The sequence below is a fragment of the Pleurodeles waltl genome, chromosome 4_2 (genome assembly GCF_031143425.1).
Source record: "Pleurodeles waltl isolate 20211129_DDA chromosome 4_2, aPleWal1.hap1.20221129, whole genome shotgun sequence".
NCBI classification, from domain to species: Eukaryota; Metazoa; Chordata; class Amphibia; order Caudata; family Salamandridae; genus Pleurodeles; species Pleurodeles waltl.
Genome location: NC_090443.1, coordinates 383473977 through 383490982, shown reverse-complemented (window position 1 = coordinate 383490982; position 17006 = coordinate 383473977). Strand labels below are relative to the sequence as shown.

Genomic DNA, 17006 nt, shown 5'->3' with positions numbered 1-17006 from the left:
TAGTCCTGACTTGTCAGGTGGTGCCAAATCCAGTTCCTGGGCCCTTCGGAGTGAGTTGAGGTGCAACAAGGATAAAACTGTGCATCGATTTCCAGAAAGATTTCTGACCTGGCGCCGCTCTCTGACTCAGCGCAGCCATCTGCACTGGAGCCGTGGTTCCCGCTAAGTGCAACCATTGCGATCTACAACGCAGGACAGACACCGACACAGCACCTCCAAAGTTCCGCCACAGAGTGAGTCCAGAGTGCTTTGTCACCGATGTGTGTGGCACCCGACTCCGCCGCAGCACCTGCGGCCCCATGATGTGATTGTGACACCGCAAAGGCGACACATCACGTATTGACCTGCTGGATTCATCTGCCCTGTCTTGTTGTAAGGAAGCAACGCCTTGCAGCCAACGCAGCATCACATCCTCTACAACCGTAAGGAACCAATGCTTAACCTCCCTGGCCTAGCAGTAAGGGACCAACACCTCACCACCCCGGTGGCAGTAAGGACCCGACACCGCATCGGCTCCAGCGATGCCTCTCTTCCTCGGCTCCGTGCAACGTCTTTGTTACCTCGGCCTTTTCCAAGGTACTGTAACCGGGGTCTACACAACTCCCTGGCCGGCTGCGCTCCCCCACAGGTGGCGCCGAAATGTTGGAAGCGACTCCGTCAAGTTTTGATAGCCCCAGTTGGAGCTGCTGTGTTTCTAAGCTCTATACTGCATTTAATCTTTGATAATTTGTATTTTTACTTGTGTATGTTAGGTTTTTGTCATTTTGGTCTTGTTTTACTCTGATAAATATTGCTATGTTTCTAAACTGGTGTGGAGTAGTTTTGTGGTCTTTTCACTGTGTTACTGTGTGCATGTTCAAATACTTTAAACATTGCCTCCGAGATACGCCTAACTGCTTGAGCCAGGCTACTAAGGGAGTGAGCAGAGGTTATCTTAAGAGTGTGATTTCCTTACCCTGACTACAGTGCCTACTTGGACAGGGTGCAAACCACTGCCAATTAGAGACCCCATCTCTAACAATATTCATTTATGTATGTTTGTTTTCCGGCTTCAAAATGACCTAGGCAGTAAAGATTAAGGGGGTTATTACAACTTTGGAGGAGGTGTTAATCCCTCCCAAATGTGACAGATATACCACCAGCCATATTTCGAGCTCAATAGGATATAATGGACTCGTAATACGGCTGGTGGTATATCCGTCACTCTACTGTCACTTTTGGGACGGATTAACACCTCCTCCAAAGTTGTAATAACCCCCTAAATGTCTTGGTGTTGTCCTGGAGACGCTCATGTAGGCTTTCAAAAATAGTTCCAAAGTTAGGGTGTGATGTAATACGCCTGCTGCGGTGTTGAAAGCTAATGAATTAGAAAGTGGGAAGGCTATTAATTAGTGTCTCTCTGTAAGGTAAGAAAAGATTGACTCTAACGCAGCCTCTTGGCTTGCATGTTAGTTTAGTTGTCTTATTTTGGTAGTTTCTCTTTGCCTTTATTTTTTCATGCCAGGTAGTGGGGCTCAAACAGTTTTCATATCTGGGCTGTTTCTCTTTGCTCCCAGTGTATGTACTGTACCGGTAGGCTGCCAAAGCTTGACTCTGGAAGAGTTGTCACGAATTCCTTACTTTAGAATACCAGTATGTGTCCAGCCATGACTCTTCCAGCTTTGTCATGTTTGCCTTTATTCTCTGCTTCTGTCCCTTTGCAGCAAAGCTATCAGTATGTTTGCTACAGGAGAGGGCCTGCTTACCCAGGAGGATCGAGTCACTGAGGACGGGCTGCAAGAAGTTTTTGAGACCAATGTCTTTGGCCATTTTATACTGGTAAATACAAACGCGTTATTGCTATTTTTCAACAGGTGTCTTCCTCCTAGTGAATGGGGAGGGAGTTAGATAGCCAGACTTGGACAGTTTTTCTTTAGGGCACAGTGTGTGGTTGTTTGGTCGATGTGAGTTACCACCAGCTGAGGAGCTGCTGAGTTAAGTGCGTGTTTGTCAGGTAAAGATCACCACCGTTGCATTGACTGTCGGCTGGTTTGGGCTAGCGAGTTTTATTGTAGATCAGAGGGTCACATCTTGAAAGAAGTAGGTTTTCATTAGTCACGTAAGGTTCAAAAGGTTAACAGCTGCTCAAGGATAAGGTGCCTGGAGTGTGAGGTTTACGCTGCGAGCACTAGAGTGTGGAAGGCAGACTGGAGGACCAGCTTCTGGCACAGTTAAGTAGTGCTTAAGCTGATGTGCAGCTAGTTTCCTTTGTGCAATCCCATTAGGAGGTATTTTATTAATAGTTATGCAAAGCTTCCTGTAAACATAGCATAGGTAGTAACTAACAATATATATTGGGGAGGGGAGGGGGGATGTTGCTTTCCTCCAGACTTGCTGTCCATTAAAGACGGCAGCCTTCTGGGTGCGCAGGCAGGAGCCCTTCGCGTACTTCCTAGGCAGAAGCCTTGCTGTGTTTGTAGCATATCGAAGGCGCTGGACGTCTCTGCCCTTAACTTACCGTAAAGTCTTGTTTAGGTTGAGAACAGTGAAGACTAAAAAAAGATGTGATGTGCTCAATTTGATATGTGTAAAAGTGATGATGGACAGAAACAGAATTTCTAACAGCTGATGGCTCACAAAAGGTATTGGGATCTTGACTGGAGTTTCGAGCAGGTAGAATAGGCTGTTCTGGAGTTCCTGTGGGTGGACTCAGACAGACCACGAAGTTAGCGCCATTGAGTGCTCTCACCAATATGTACACTAATATTTGTGTATCATTAATCGAAGAGGGCCAAACCGCATCCCTTGTGCACACCTTCTAATCCCATAGCATGTTTTCTGTCACATGAACAGTGTCTCACGAATTCATCAAAACTGAACTGCAGAAGTTGGCTATGACAGATTAGTGTTAAAGTCTTGAGGTGTTGGAGAAGAGAGGTATGTCTCAGTAGACACTTTTTGCACGACCTCCGTTGCACACAGGTTGTGATGCTTCACTTGCAGGGTGCAGAGTCAGGGAAAAATGTGTCTCTTGCAACAATTAGGTCCCTGAGCTGCGCACTTTCATGTAACGTTTTTACACTTGTTATTCCCTATTTGTTATTTTGCGCATAGCATGACCTGGAAAGAAGAGTTATCTACCCTTTAAACACAATGAATGAGTAGCAAGAAAGGGTAACTGCGGGCAGAGGCCATAGTTCCATCTGAGAAGAGAATGGTTAGGCTCAATCTCACAATGTAACATTTAATGTCGCTGCTAACTGAATGTAATGAATTTCGTTTCAAAAGTTCATATACAGTACTTTCCTTCGTACTTTTCAGAAGAGCTTGCTGCAGTCTTTTACTAGGTTTTCTGAGGCACTTGGAGGTCACTTGGATGTTTGCCTGGAAGACTTGGCAAGCTGAAAGATCTTGAGACTCCTTAGATAACTTCCTGAGACAAGCATAGCATAAGACAGTATCTAGCAGACCACACTGGTATATTGGCACATGCTGACAGTAAGTCGTTTTACTGCAGTCTTCATTCACAAGTTTTTGTGGGCAATAAACCTAAGGTGTTGCCTACATTTGTCAGAAATGTCTTAGGGGCTGATTTAGATATTGGCAGACGAGTTACTTAGTCACAAAGGTGACGCACATCCCATCCCCCGAAATCTACATCCCATAGGATATAATGGGATTTACTTTTCGGAGGACGGGATATCCATCACCGTTGTGATGAAGTAACTCGTCTGCCAATATCTACATCAAGCCCTTAGTGTTTTGCCCATGTCTTTGCGAAATAATGTTTGTTTCTTTGTTACCTATATGTTACATAGTATTGATGCAGCTGCTTGGCGCCAGAGTATTACCAGACTGGGCATAATTTAGTTCCTTATGCACATAGTGTCTCTGATCTAGTCATTGTGTGTTGCATGTGGTGAATACTCTCTTTTGATATCCATTGAACACACTGCAATAAGCCCACTGACTGTTAACACACTTCCACTAAACTGGCACCGCTACATGCCCTGCAGCTAAGAGATATAGGCCCATATTTCTACTTTTTTAGTGCCACATTTGCGCCGCTTTTTGACGCAAAAACGGTGCAAGCTGACAAAATATAGTAATTTGCAAGTTTGCGCCATTTGTGCGTCAAAAAGAGTTGCAAATGCGGCGCTAAAAATGTATAAATATGGGCCATAGTGAGGCAAATCTGCCTTGTGCTGGTCTGCCCCCGTAGGCGTCGGAGCCTAGTAGCAGTCTCAGTTTTGGCAGCATGCATGCAGCACTCCTAACAAGAAGATGTGTCTGCCTCCAGGCAGCCGTAGGCAGTTGTTTTGGGAAATCCAATTGTGCCTCATTCGGGTTCCAGCTCAAGGTGGCCAATTAAGTGCTAGTAGCTGGGGTGCTGGACGAGCCCCAACCTGTACAGAGATAGGAGCCCTCACTACACCACGTTAAAAATGTACAGTGGTGAGTGCAATGCAGAAGTCAAAGGAATACTATGAGTTGTGCTTTCACTTAGATTCATTTCTTGGTAGCTATTTCATGTTGTCCATTACTAAACAGAAGATTTGCACAAGTAATTCATTGTGATGTTTAATATAAGAGGTTGTGCTCAACGTACATGAGAAAATAAAGGAATACAGCAAAGAAGAAAACATAAAGCAAAGATGTGGGAAGAATTAGAATTAACACATCTAACCATTAATATTCTAATTTTAAGCATTAGTGTCAGGGTTGGTAGTAACACCTAGGGGCAATCCTGTTAAACAAATTTTATTCTCAGCAGTTGTGCGTGCCAAGTTTAAAAACTGTTGATGAACCTAACGGGCTTAATGATGGACCCATGGTTTAATCTATTGGCCTGTATTCAATTTTAATTCCCGCAATCTACCATTCCCCTCGCAAGACCAGAGGTAAGGGCACCATCCCAAGCCAAAGCAAATACCAGGCAGGGAGAATAAAAAATCTACTTTTGGGGCTCGCAAGGTATTACAGCACCCACTCAAGGAGGAGAAAAATCCGGTGATGAAGCATGCCACCTCGGTTGGTGAGGACTTATGCATCCTGTGAAGAATACCCTTATTGACCACACAATTCTAATTCCACTGTCGAAATTTGAGATTGATTGGCTTTATTATGCTCCACTAGTTGCCTAGTGAAGGTAACTGAACAACATTCATTGTAAAGTTTTGTTCAGTCTGTCTACTTTTTGAGCTTTGTGGCCTTCTAAGACAAGACATATCTCTATAAACTTCATGTTCATGTTCTCTTCTCTTCAGATAAGAGAGTTGGGGCCTTTGCTCTGTAATGCTGGAAGCCCTTCGCAGGTAATTTGGACATCGTCCAGCAATGCGCGGCGGTCTGCATTTAGTCTGACTGACTATCAACATAGCCAGGGAACGGAGCCTTACAGCTCGTCCAAGTATGCCACCGACCTGCTCAGCTTGGCGCTGAATGAACACTTTAACCAACAGGTGAGACCAGGGGACAAGCGGTGACTGACGACAGCCATTTCACAAATCTCTGGAAACGGTCACCTACTCAAAAGATGTGGAATGTAGACATTAACTATCACTGTTTTCTGCATTCTAGATGTCTGTTTTCTTTCCCAAGCTGTCAATTGATGGTATTTTTCCTTGTTGTAGCATACATCATTTCAGCTTTTCACTTGTGTATTGAAGGATTTGTTTGATTACCCTTGGATCCTGCTCAGTTTTGTATTGTGAACTCTTGGCGTTCATTATATCTTTTTGGTTAGTAATATTTTTTGGTGCCTATCTATAATTTTCTGTGCATTTGTAGGTAGTTGTGAGATGTTGGTCCATGTGAGAGTCAGTTAAAGGTGCTTCTAAATAGTGCACAAAAACAATGAATGCACAGTTCCACAAAACAGGAACAAGAGCCCTCACTGGGCCAAGTAAGCCTGACACCATCCCTATGGGGTCCATCCTTTATTATGAGGAGGGTTCCTGCCATATATGTTTTGTTTATTTTACTACATAAGTGAGGATTAGGTATGTTTTATTAGGTCCTGACGAATCGCCCTCCTACCTTTTGTTGATTTTTTGAGCGAGAAGCATGTTGACCTTTCTTCATTTCGGCAGTATACGGATTTCCAGTCCTGCCTCTATCAAACCCCGAGTTTATAGGGTTTGAAGCCACCAGACATTCATATTATAGCGGGTAAAATAGACATTATTATGATTTTCCCCTTACTTATTGTTTTTAATCTTGACAGAGGTACATTCTCCTAATACATTCTCCTATTGTTATTGGTCCCTCTATTCAATTTTAACAGTATTATTCACCAATCCCACATAACCACACTCACCCACCAGCAAATACCTTTAATTATAGATCTCCGGTAAAGAGCCCCCTCGAGGGCCACGTCAGGCATTGCAGCGCCGTCCTGACGAGGAGCAAAGCCCAATGATGAAGCATGTCACCAAATGGTGAGTGAGGGCTCTTGTTCCTGTTTTAGGATACCCACAGGGACCTGTTGATCTTTCCCTGACTGGGATTTGATCCTTCCTTTTTTGTGGAACTGTACTTTCATTGTTTTTGTCATTTATATGGGAGTACTATGCACAGGACAAGCCCTTTTTCCTTTTCTTTTTCATAACCTCCCACTTTATAGGCCCTCTTCATTTTTTGTTTTGGCTTCTAAATAGTGACCATGCCAACCATCCTAATTATAAAGACTTTCGAATTGCAATGCTGACTAGAGTGTGTCCCAGTGACTCAGTGTCATAACAGATTGACCAATCACATTTTCTACATATTGTTATAGCCTTATAGCCCGACGTAGTGAACAATATCAGCCATTAAAGGCCTACTCCAGCGTTAGAAGACCAAGCCGATGTTCCAGTGTTCTAATATGACATATAGCATTGTCATAACCTGTGTCACCTGCTGCCTTGTGGTAAACTGATTAACTCCAAACTCTGGTCCCTACAGGGTCTCTACTCAAGTGTAATTTGTCCAGGCCTGGTGATGACTAATTTGACATATGGCATCTTTCCATCATTCTTCTGGACACTAATTATGCCCATTATGCTGCTGGTGAGTACAGCGTTCCTGTGCCGTTTCTGTCTGTGTGAATCAGATTATAACTACAGGGGTTCATTTTGAGAAATAGATTAAAAAAAACATAGACTTGAAAAACATCTACTGCTAGATATCTACTGTACATCCTCCTGAAAAAATGTCGACCAACCATACTCACTGCTTCCATTGTAAGAATATGTTAATTTGCTGTTTTGCTTCAGTCTTGGCATATTTGGAAGAAAGTGCTTGGTAGTGAGTTTAGTTGTATGTCGACATTTTAATCCAGATAGTTTTATGGAGTAGATATTTTAGTAGATGGTGCTTTAAGTCTATATTTTTGGAAACTGTTTTTGCATGCTGCTAGCTACCTGTACCTTTTTATCCCCCTTCGTACCTCTGCTTTCTTCTTAGTCTGTCACTGCACTACTTGTAAATCTACACCCTGACCTTCTGTTTTGTCACCCTGCTTTTACACCACTGCACTTCTACACCATCACGTCCCACCGTTTACCTCAACCCGTTCTTTGCACTACTTGTAACTGTTTGTGTACCACCATTGCCCTTTTACTCACCGCTGCAGTATTTGTAACTCTATACTTCCTCCCCTAAACCTAACCACTGCTCCCCTCCCATCCCAATCACTAAATCCCCTCCTATCTCAGCCCAATCGCTAGCTCACCTGTGACTCTATACACACACTACTTAACATAGTCCTCCCATCCAATATCCCTGTACCACCAGTATTAGCTCTCCATGCCCTCCATGTGCGACTACTGCTCTTGATGGCTATTTCATGTCACTTGTAACCCCTCAGTGGAAAACAACCTCATTATTGATGAATGCTCTTATGTAAATTCAAGAGGTATTGTAGAAAGTTTGTGTTTGTAATGGTGCAGTATTGTACGTAAATATGCAATCCCCTCATGTTCTTTAACTTTTGCATTTCTGTAAATGTCTCTTTTTCTCCTTCAGATACGAATCTTCACAAACACCTTCACATTAACACCGTACAATGGAGCAGAAGCCCTGGTATGAACCTGCGGCCATTCGATTGCATTGAATGTGGAAGATTTGCCATGGCTCCCCAGCCTCACTCAGCTGTCAGGAGGGTAGGGATAGGCGTGAGGTGGTAGGAATCCCTAGTACTGTTTCAGTTGTATGGCACCCTGGGATGTATTGCAACTCTGTTCGTTTTACAGTCCACCACCCTTCAGTGTAAAATCAAGATGAAGTTTTCTTCCACTAGGAAGTAGCACATCTTGTTGCAGACCCCTACTGCACAGACTCTTGCCTGTATGCGTAGAACACATTGCTTAGATGAGATCAGAGGAGTGTCGGACATGGGAAAAATGACATCTGTCCCACCCTTTAGCTATTTCAGGGTTCTGTGTCAAAATATCTCCTTTTAGGTTGTACTACTGAATATTGACCCCCAGAATATTGTGAAACACTAATACAGAGGGCAGACTATCAAGGGACTGAATATCGAAAGGTAAATGCATAAAGAAAAGTATAGATTTATTATTCCTAACTCCACATCTACATAACTTGAAGATCAATACGTGTGTGTGTGTGTGTATGTGTATATATATAGACACTGAAAAAAATAAAGGTTTACAAGGATGTCATAGTTAGGAAACATATTTTTTTTTAAACTTAGAAATTCACTTAAGTGATAGTTACCTTAGGACACATGTTATAGTTGCTTGAGGTAACTCCAACTATAACTGGTGAATTATAATGGTTTTGTATGTTTAAAATGTGAGCCTAACTATAATGTCCCTGTAACCTTGTTTTTTTCCAGTGAATTTGTATGTCTTTTTTTTAACGTATAGGCCAGGCCCTGAGCCCAACCCCCTATAAGCACCGTGCAAAGCCTTCACCCTAGCGCAGTGGAGGTTGCCCTCAAAACCTGCCCTGCAGCCAGACCCCGCGGCCAACACCCCTAACCACCCAACCCTATGCTGTGCGCGGCCCTTTCGCCGTGCGCGGCGGGAGTTGGCCACAGCCTCTCTGGAAGTGAGAATAGCTGTGAGAGGGTGTATCTGGGGGTGAGAGTGGCTGAAAAGTGTCTGACTGGGTGTGAGAGTGCTTTCTATCAGTGTTTTAGTGGGTGCATCAGTGTGTGTGTGTGTGTGGGTGTGTGTGGGTTGCATGAGGGTGTTAGTGGGTCTATGAGTGGGTGCATGAGGGTCTGAATGGGGGTGTGAGTGGGTGCATGAGGGTCTGTGAGGATCTGTGAGTGGGTGCGTAAGTGTCTGAGTGGGTGTGTGAGTGGCCTCCCCTGCAGTCTCACTGCTTCAGCAACCAAGAAGCTGCTTTAAGTAGCAGATCTGTGGTTGCTGAAGCAAACCTTTCATCTCTGTTTCATGCACGCATATTTGCGTGCAGGGAACAGAGATGAAAGCTCCACTTTCTGACAGCAGGACCTGTTGACAGGTGGGCCCCCTGCACCTTCTTCGTTAATTGCCCCAGGGGCGTGGTGGTCACAGGGCTGTAGGGAGGGGGCCGAGCGCCCCCAGCATCCAATTTCTATAATGACCTGGGGGATGGTGGTCCCCGGGGTGTGGGACGCAACACGCCCCCCTGCACATAGTTAATCGCCCCAGGTGGGTGGTGGTCCCTGGGGCTGTGGGGGAGGCAGGGGGCCTCCCCCACATAATTTAAATAAAACCCCAGGGAGGTGGTGGTCCTGGGGGTGGGGTCCCCCCCCTATTAGAAATAGACAATGCCCCCAGGACTTGGCCTACCCATGGGCTTGAAAAAATGAAGCGCTGGAGCCCTCGCATCATTTAATTTTTTTTTTATTTTCACTAGATTTTCCAATCTCTGCAAAAATGTTTAAAAAATGCTTTTTAGCCCTGTGTGTGTGTGGGTTGGGGGGGGGGATCCCTCGGGGATCCTACCACCAGAGGTAAGGGGTCAGGATATCTGTTTCCTGGATCCTTTTCTTTCTTTCTTTATTTTTAACTTTTTTGTGGGACTCGGCTGAAGCTGAGTCCCAACATGGCTGACAACACTTTCTTGTTGAAGTGTTGTCAGCCAGTCAGATCTCAGCACGAGATCGGGAGGGATTGCGAATCCTTCGCATCCCATCATATGCAAATTTGGGTTTTTCCTAATATTTCTAAAACTGCTGGATTTACACCAAATAACAAAAAGTCTTTTTCTGGACCAAGAGCTACCTTTCTGCCAAAATTGGTGTAATTTCATCCAGTGGTTTTGGTGTTATCGCTGTTCAATATTTCTCGGAATTAACATTGGAAAAGCTCTAAATTTCACCCCCCTTTTATCGCGGTCCCTGCATCACAGATCACCCCGAAACTTTCCAGACAGCAGCTAACATGGCTGTCAAATTCTTTCGGAATTTTTTGTGAAGATTCGTTAAGCTGCACCAAAGATATAGGGAAGCAAAAAAACTGCTTTTTCAATAGAAACTACCTAACTATAACTACCTAGTGACGTCCCCCACTAGATTATATAACCTAGTGCCTGCCCGCCCCTCCCCCCCTCCCAATGGTCAGATCTTCAGTTAGTAAACTAATTATTTCTTAATTCACATACCAATATTTTAGCACTTTCAAACTTCATGCCACTTTACTTAACAAAATTACTTATCATACTAATTGTTGGAGATATATATTTTTCCAGAAATTAAGCAGTGGTGCCATTATTAGTAATTTAATAATAGGCAAATAATGTTTTTTATTGCTTTTAAAGTGATTGTTTATATATGTTTCATGCAATTTCAGAGGTAGTGTTTTTTTAGGGTTAGGTAAACACGAGTGCGAAACTGAAGCAGCGAATGTGCAGGAGGACACATTTTGGTTTAGCTACATAGTCTAATATCTCTGAGGTGCATCTGCTTCCACGCCCCATCTATTAGTGGATAACCCACAGAGGAAAGACTTATGTGAATAGTCATAATCCCAACAGATGGACCACATATGGAGCTAAAGAAAATACCATATAAAAATAACCTCGGTCTATTCTACGTCACTGAGTTTGTTGAAGGTGCCTTTAGTGCTTTTGTGAGAATTGCACTTTGCTAATTTTCCTAAGTTTTAAGTAGTGAGGCCCTCTCCTTCTTCTGAACTGGTTGCAAATCCTTACACTTTTTGTAAGAGAGGAGTTAAATTACATATTGTGCTTTGATTTTACGTCTGGCCTGTGAGTTAATTTTTTTAAGTCTATGTGAACCACTCCTCTGAGCTGTGTTGGAACAATAAGCCTTGTACTTGCCTGTGAGTAGGCTCCCTGCTTAATCTGTAGGAATGTAGACAGGCTTATACAGTATACTTCACCAATGCTGAATAAAATTAAATGCCCTCATGTGTTCTCAACATCTTCTGTTTCCTCTTCCAGGTATGGCTGTTCAGACAAAAACCAGAGTCCCTAAATCCGCTGGCAAAATACCACAGCCTGACTTCAGGATTGGGAAACAGTTATGTGAAGCCTGTCAAGGTGAGTATCGACATCCTTATATGTAGGTCTGTCTGGCTTTCGGTTTTTAATGGCGGAGTCATCCACAGAAACATGTATACAATGCATGTTGTCACTCTGTATCTGTGTATGCCAGGATTGTCACTGTAAGTTGATGACTACAGATCTATTTTATTATGGTCATAGAACTCCCTGAGCACATCGACTCTTAGACTACTAGGAATTGACTTTCTTAAGTACAACAAAATCAGATTACATTTCGGTGCATTTGTCATGATCAGCACAGAGATCATTCAGTGCCGGAGGTCGCTTTTGGTAATGTTTGACATACAAATATCACAACACCAGCTTCATTTAAACACCTGTCTTCTAGGATTGTGTCAGTATATCGTGGACAGAAATGTCTTTGACATAAATTTTATGGCATATCTATTGTTTATAAAGATATTGCCTGATTGGGTGTAGATTTTCTATTATTGATTCGAGTGTGGCACTGTTTTTTGTAAATTATATTTAGGACACAATATTTTTGCCAGACAATATTCTGACAACGATATTCAGCTACCGTACCATTGTCCAGTGCCTGGCTCATGCTCTGTACGCGCTTGTGAGTATTTTTATTCTCTGACTTCTGTAACTGGAGTAACAGTAGGCCTTTCTAGTGCCAACCACTGCAACAGGAGGCTCGCCATGGTATGTTGTGCACGTTCCATCCTACGGCCTATGATGGTGATGCATGCTGTGTGCTCACCTTGCTGATATTTGATAAAGGTTTGTAATTCACCCCACTGCTTTATGGTACTGTACTAGAAGAATTCTTTTTTCCAGTCATGCTCCACCATGTGGCTTGTCCATAATGTGTGGATGTCTCAACCAGTGATATCAATTAGGAGTAGCATCTGCTGCCCCTAGCTTACCAGTAGGTACCCCTGGCATGTGCTATGCTACCCCTCTTCTCAGGGATCATGAAGTCAGATTCAGAAAGAGAAAGTAATGAGGGCTTGTGAGCTATGTTAACGGTATGTCATTTTCACTCCATGTGAGGCAGGGCTAGGGGTCAACCTGGTGTCATTGGGTGTTCATAGTTTGCGCAACATCTCTCTTCCGCTACCCCTGGCCTTTTGAGGAATTGGTATCCATGGTCTCATCTGGAAGGCCTACTTATTTGAGAGTTCACAAATAAAGTGCTTTCTTTTAGGTTCTAAATACAGTGGAAGAGCTGACAGGCAGTCACACATAATCCACTTTTATTTTTCTCTCCCCACATAGCAACATGTTACTTATTCTCTTTCTGCACTACGGATGTGTATATATATGTCATAAAAGGATGTGCCTACAACACCCTCATCATGTAAATATTTGCCAAGGGCCCCTGAGTGCTTTTTTCTTTTTTTAGGAGAGGGACACACTAATGGAAGGAGTTTTCTGGTGCCTGATCCTTTCTAGGCACCATCAAACTCCCTAATGAGACAGCATGCTCACTACTGGGTCTTATTAATATGCTTGTTACATCACAAGGGATGTCACACACATTGAATACACGTTAAAGGGATTCCCTAGCTCCTCCCAGGTACATCCAAGGATTGAAGTGGGTAGGCAGGGTTACGAAGGGGCTGCCCTCAGCTCCTCCCTAGATATGGCCATTTACTCAAGACATTTTTTTTTTCTGTTGATAGGAAACAGGAATGTGGACGGAGGAACAGCAGCGGCTGCTGCAGATTTCAAGGGGAGGGGCGACGGGAGAGGACAGGGGAGATAAATAAAAAAAATAATAAACTTACCTTTTCCTGCCGCCGCCAGCCACCTCGCTCCTCTTCTGATGGTTTTGGTGTCCCAACAGTCCCTGAGACACCAGCACAGTCTCTCCATGTAATTCTGGTGCTGCTCACATGATATACCTAGCATGAGAGCAACACCAGGATTGGTTGTGGCAGTCTGTGCATTTTCTCCAACCTGGCTGTGCAACACAGCCGGGTTTGAGAAACCTAAGTGCGCATGTCAGTTAAGCTGGCCTGAGACAGCTGGCCAAACTGACATGCGCACTTAGTGCACTGACTCCAAGCTCCATTCTCCCTCCCCCCACTCCCATGGACTAGCCCCGCCCCTCCCTGCACCTGCTGGCTGGGCCAGCAGCTGAAAAATTAAACGATCAGAAAACATTGTTTTATTTTTCAGTTGCTGAACTTAGGAGTTCTGGGTTGTTTGAGATCTGAGGATGCTACCCTCTTTTCTTTCACAGAATTCCCTGCACAGGTAAAGTACATTAGTTAAAAAATGTCTCAAATGTATATGACAGAAAGCCCTGGAATGTGTAAGGAACAGCAAAACTCACACCACCCAGGGTTCCCTCATGTCTACCAATAGTAAATATAAAAAGTATTTCATGGGCGTGGGGACGTATCTAAACTGACAGGATCAGGCAAATATGTGACCAAGTGAAGCCAGTATACTTTCAGAATGCTCTTCCCAGCAATTTTGCCCTCTATCTTTTCCGTGCAGTACCCCCCTCTCTCCCCACATACACATATGGGTAACCAGTTTTTATTGGAGAAGTGTGGGAGCTTTAGATTGGGAGGACATTTGCCTAAAGTTTTAGATTTTCTGTCTCAGAAAATGGGAAAATAGTGTGTTTTTTACCCAGACTTTAAAATAAATAAAACGTGTTGAAATACATGAATATCATCACATTGAATTGCCCCGTGCTTCTAGTTTTCAGGAAAATCTGGGTTTGGCGGGTTCCCCTCGCTGCTGGCCAAATCTGTGCCCAAATAATACATACATCTTCAATGGAATTTGAAAACATTCCCTAATGTCTCAAGTGTGGATCCCTGCTCATATCAATGAATAACCCTCTGATGTCTGATAACCTGACCAAGAAGACCTAGGGGAATACACATTTGAACCAGGCATTGGGAGGGATATGTTCCTGTGTGACGAAGTCTGAATGACACTACCATGTTTGGGGAACAAGTTGCAAATCTGAGGAATGCCTTGATGAGTCTTGTCCCGCCAGCCGGTCAGAATAGGCATTCTGTCACCTAGCTCAGTAACCATGCGTACCATAGCATTACTACATTGTATGATGATGTGGTTCATAGACTTTTTAGGTTAGAGCACTTAGGGCCAGATGTAGCAAAGGGTTTTGCCCATTCTGTGTTTATGGGAAAATGTGTTAGTGCATATGGCCCTAAGTATTTGCAGGCTTTAAAATAAACTATTACATTACTCTGTATAACATTGCCCAGTTTGTCACAAAACTGTTTTCAATTGCGCGCACCACAAAACATGCCTCGGTTCCAGCAGTGGATTGTGTGCTGACCATGGTCCCCGAACTTATTTCTGTCGTTCCCGCCTCTTGCCTTTCCTGATGTCTCAGCTTACCATTCTCTCTTGTCTTAGGTGACTTGCGGTTGGACGTGGACTGCAGTTGTGCACTTTCCACACTCGTGTAAGAGGGGCAGAATGCATTTATTCCAAATGTGCTTATTAAAAAACACATCCATTGCTGTCAGTGACGTCTGGTCAATATGTGTATGGTCTGATATGGTAGTGCGCCAACTGGCAACAATTTGCTTATTCATTTCACATCTCAACTGTTGTCCTCATATTTGGCTTTTTCTCTCATGCTAGATGGACCTTGACTATGACACCAGTAAGAGGTTTTATGAGAAGTTGCTTGCCCTGGAAAAGCAGGTCAGAGAGCGGGTGCTTTGAGCAGCACAGAAGGAGAACCAACAGTGACCAGAGTGTGGGATCAGTGCCTACCTCACGCTCCCTCAAGGAAGAGTACACTGTGGAATTCAATAAAGTTGCTGACTTAATGTGTACCACTTCAGCTGATCCCTGTGAACTGACAGAAGGAGCCTGTACTTCCCTACGATATGTGAATTCTGGATCACCTGCTCAGCAACGATGTGTGAATTCTGGATCGCCTGTTTTCACCCTATCAATAATTTTGTATTTTGTGTAGAATTGTTTCTCGGACTACGATGTTCATCCTCTCGAGCCTCCAGAACTGCAGGGCGATGATGCTTGTAGGATGGAAGTTGGTCAATGAAGCTTTGCCTCATTTCTTATGACATTAATGGACTATGAAAAATAGGTTCATATCCTACCAAATCTATGAAAAGGACCATCATTGGACCAGCACGGTCTCTGCTGCTTATCCTGTATCCCTGTCAAATAAATATAATTTTGGTTAAAAATGGAGGTGGAAAAGTAAATTGCATGCAAAACGTTGACCTCTTATGTGTTTTGCAGGATATTCTGGCTTAATTACTCATAGTGTACTTAAGTCAGGCATATTTTCCCATTTTTGAGTAGCAGTTTGCAGACTGCACAGACCATACATGTTTGCCGATTTTACAGCATGTGACCTCAGTACAACAAACACAGATAGATCAAATGCTTCATGTTTTTACTGGATTGCAGGTTATAGAATCCATTTACACCTTGGACGATAGTTTCTTTCGAAGTTATATGGCATTAGTACATCTAACTCACACAGATTTCACGTTTATTCTGTTAGTACATTGAAATGCCCTTGATCATAAATGCCTATAGAGTACATATGTTTGGTTTTTTTTGTATCTGACTTCAACTCATAAAATCCATTAACAACATATTGTTTTTTTCAGAGTATCTAACACATGACATTGCACCGAGTAAATCAGATCTTTCATTGGGTGTTATTCTTTTAAATTCAGAAGGTAATTTGACCTCTGGCATAATACATAACTTCTATTGAATCTGGCATTTACAATAGAGCGTTGGTGTTTTTATTTCCATTGTCCCTCAAAATTGGAAGCAGCAATCCCAGCTTCTTAAGCTTTTTGGACTGGCCTTCTTTCGCTTAGCCACATTTCCTGCTTTGAAGCCCTTATTGTGTGGACCTGAATGCTGCAGACCGTCCAGCGCTATTGCTGCAGCTCCCATGATTGATTTTCTTAATATTCATGTACAATGAATAGTTTCACCTAAGTCGGGTGTTTGATCCTAGAACATCTTTAAAACTGATGGTAAGCAAAAAGAAATGATGGACTGGGATGCTGCCCTGAGTGATTAACAGTGGCCGACATTAATTCAAGCATTCCACACATCACTTCTTTGTATTCCTTATGCAAAACTCTAAATGAGAAGTGTTTGCCCAGATGTGGGTCCCATGCTTGCTTTGCCAAGTGGAACAAGTCGTACACTACTGACAAGGCACATGGAGACCACAGCCTGTCTAGGGTGCTTGTGTTCCTGGTCAAAGAAGGCCTGGCTTGGAAGTTTGGACTGGACTGTTCCTATTGGAGCAGGATCAATGTTGATTTGCACATGGCTGGGTCCTATGTGTGGTGACATAGCTGGCAAAACAACGACGTATTGGGATGCAGCCCTTAGCAAATACCAGTGGCTAAGATTAATTCAAGCATTCCACTTATCACTTTTTGTATTTCTCTGTGCAACACACTAAAGTGATTGAAACAAAAGTAGCACTGCTGGTGTTGCCAAAATGTACGTGACTAATCTCAGATCTGTTCAGGGTTTTGAGAGCTGAAGGGGTG

General features: G+C 43.4%; 1 protein-coding gene across 1 annotated transcript in view; it reads left to right on the top strand.

Annotated features, from left to right (window-relative positions):
- Positions 1–16217, top strand: part of HSD17B7 (hydroxysteroid 17-beta dehydrogenase 7) — a 48613-nt gene extending 32396 nt beyond the window's left edge. Inside the window, exons 4-9 of the mRNA XM_069231507.1 lie at positions 1704–1818; positions 5247–5441; positions 6925–7029; positions 7987–8043; positions 11380–11478; positions 15088–16217. Of these exons, the coding sequence (XP_069087608.1) occupies positions 1704–1818; positions 5247–5441; positions 6925–7029; positions 7987–8043; positions 11380–11478; positions 15088–15171 (655 nt within the window). The 3' untranslated portion in view covers positions 15172–16217. The remainder of the gene's footprint in view (positions 1–1703; positions 1819–5246; positions 5442–6924; positions 7030–7986; positions 8044–11379; positions 11479–15087) is intronic.
- Positions 16218–17006: the final 789 nt, after the last annotated feature.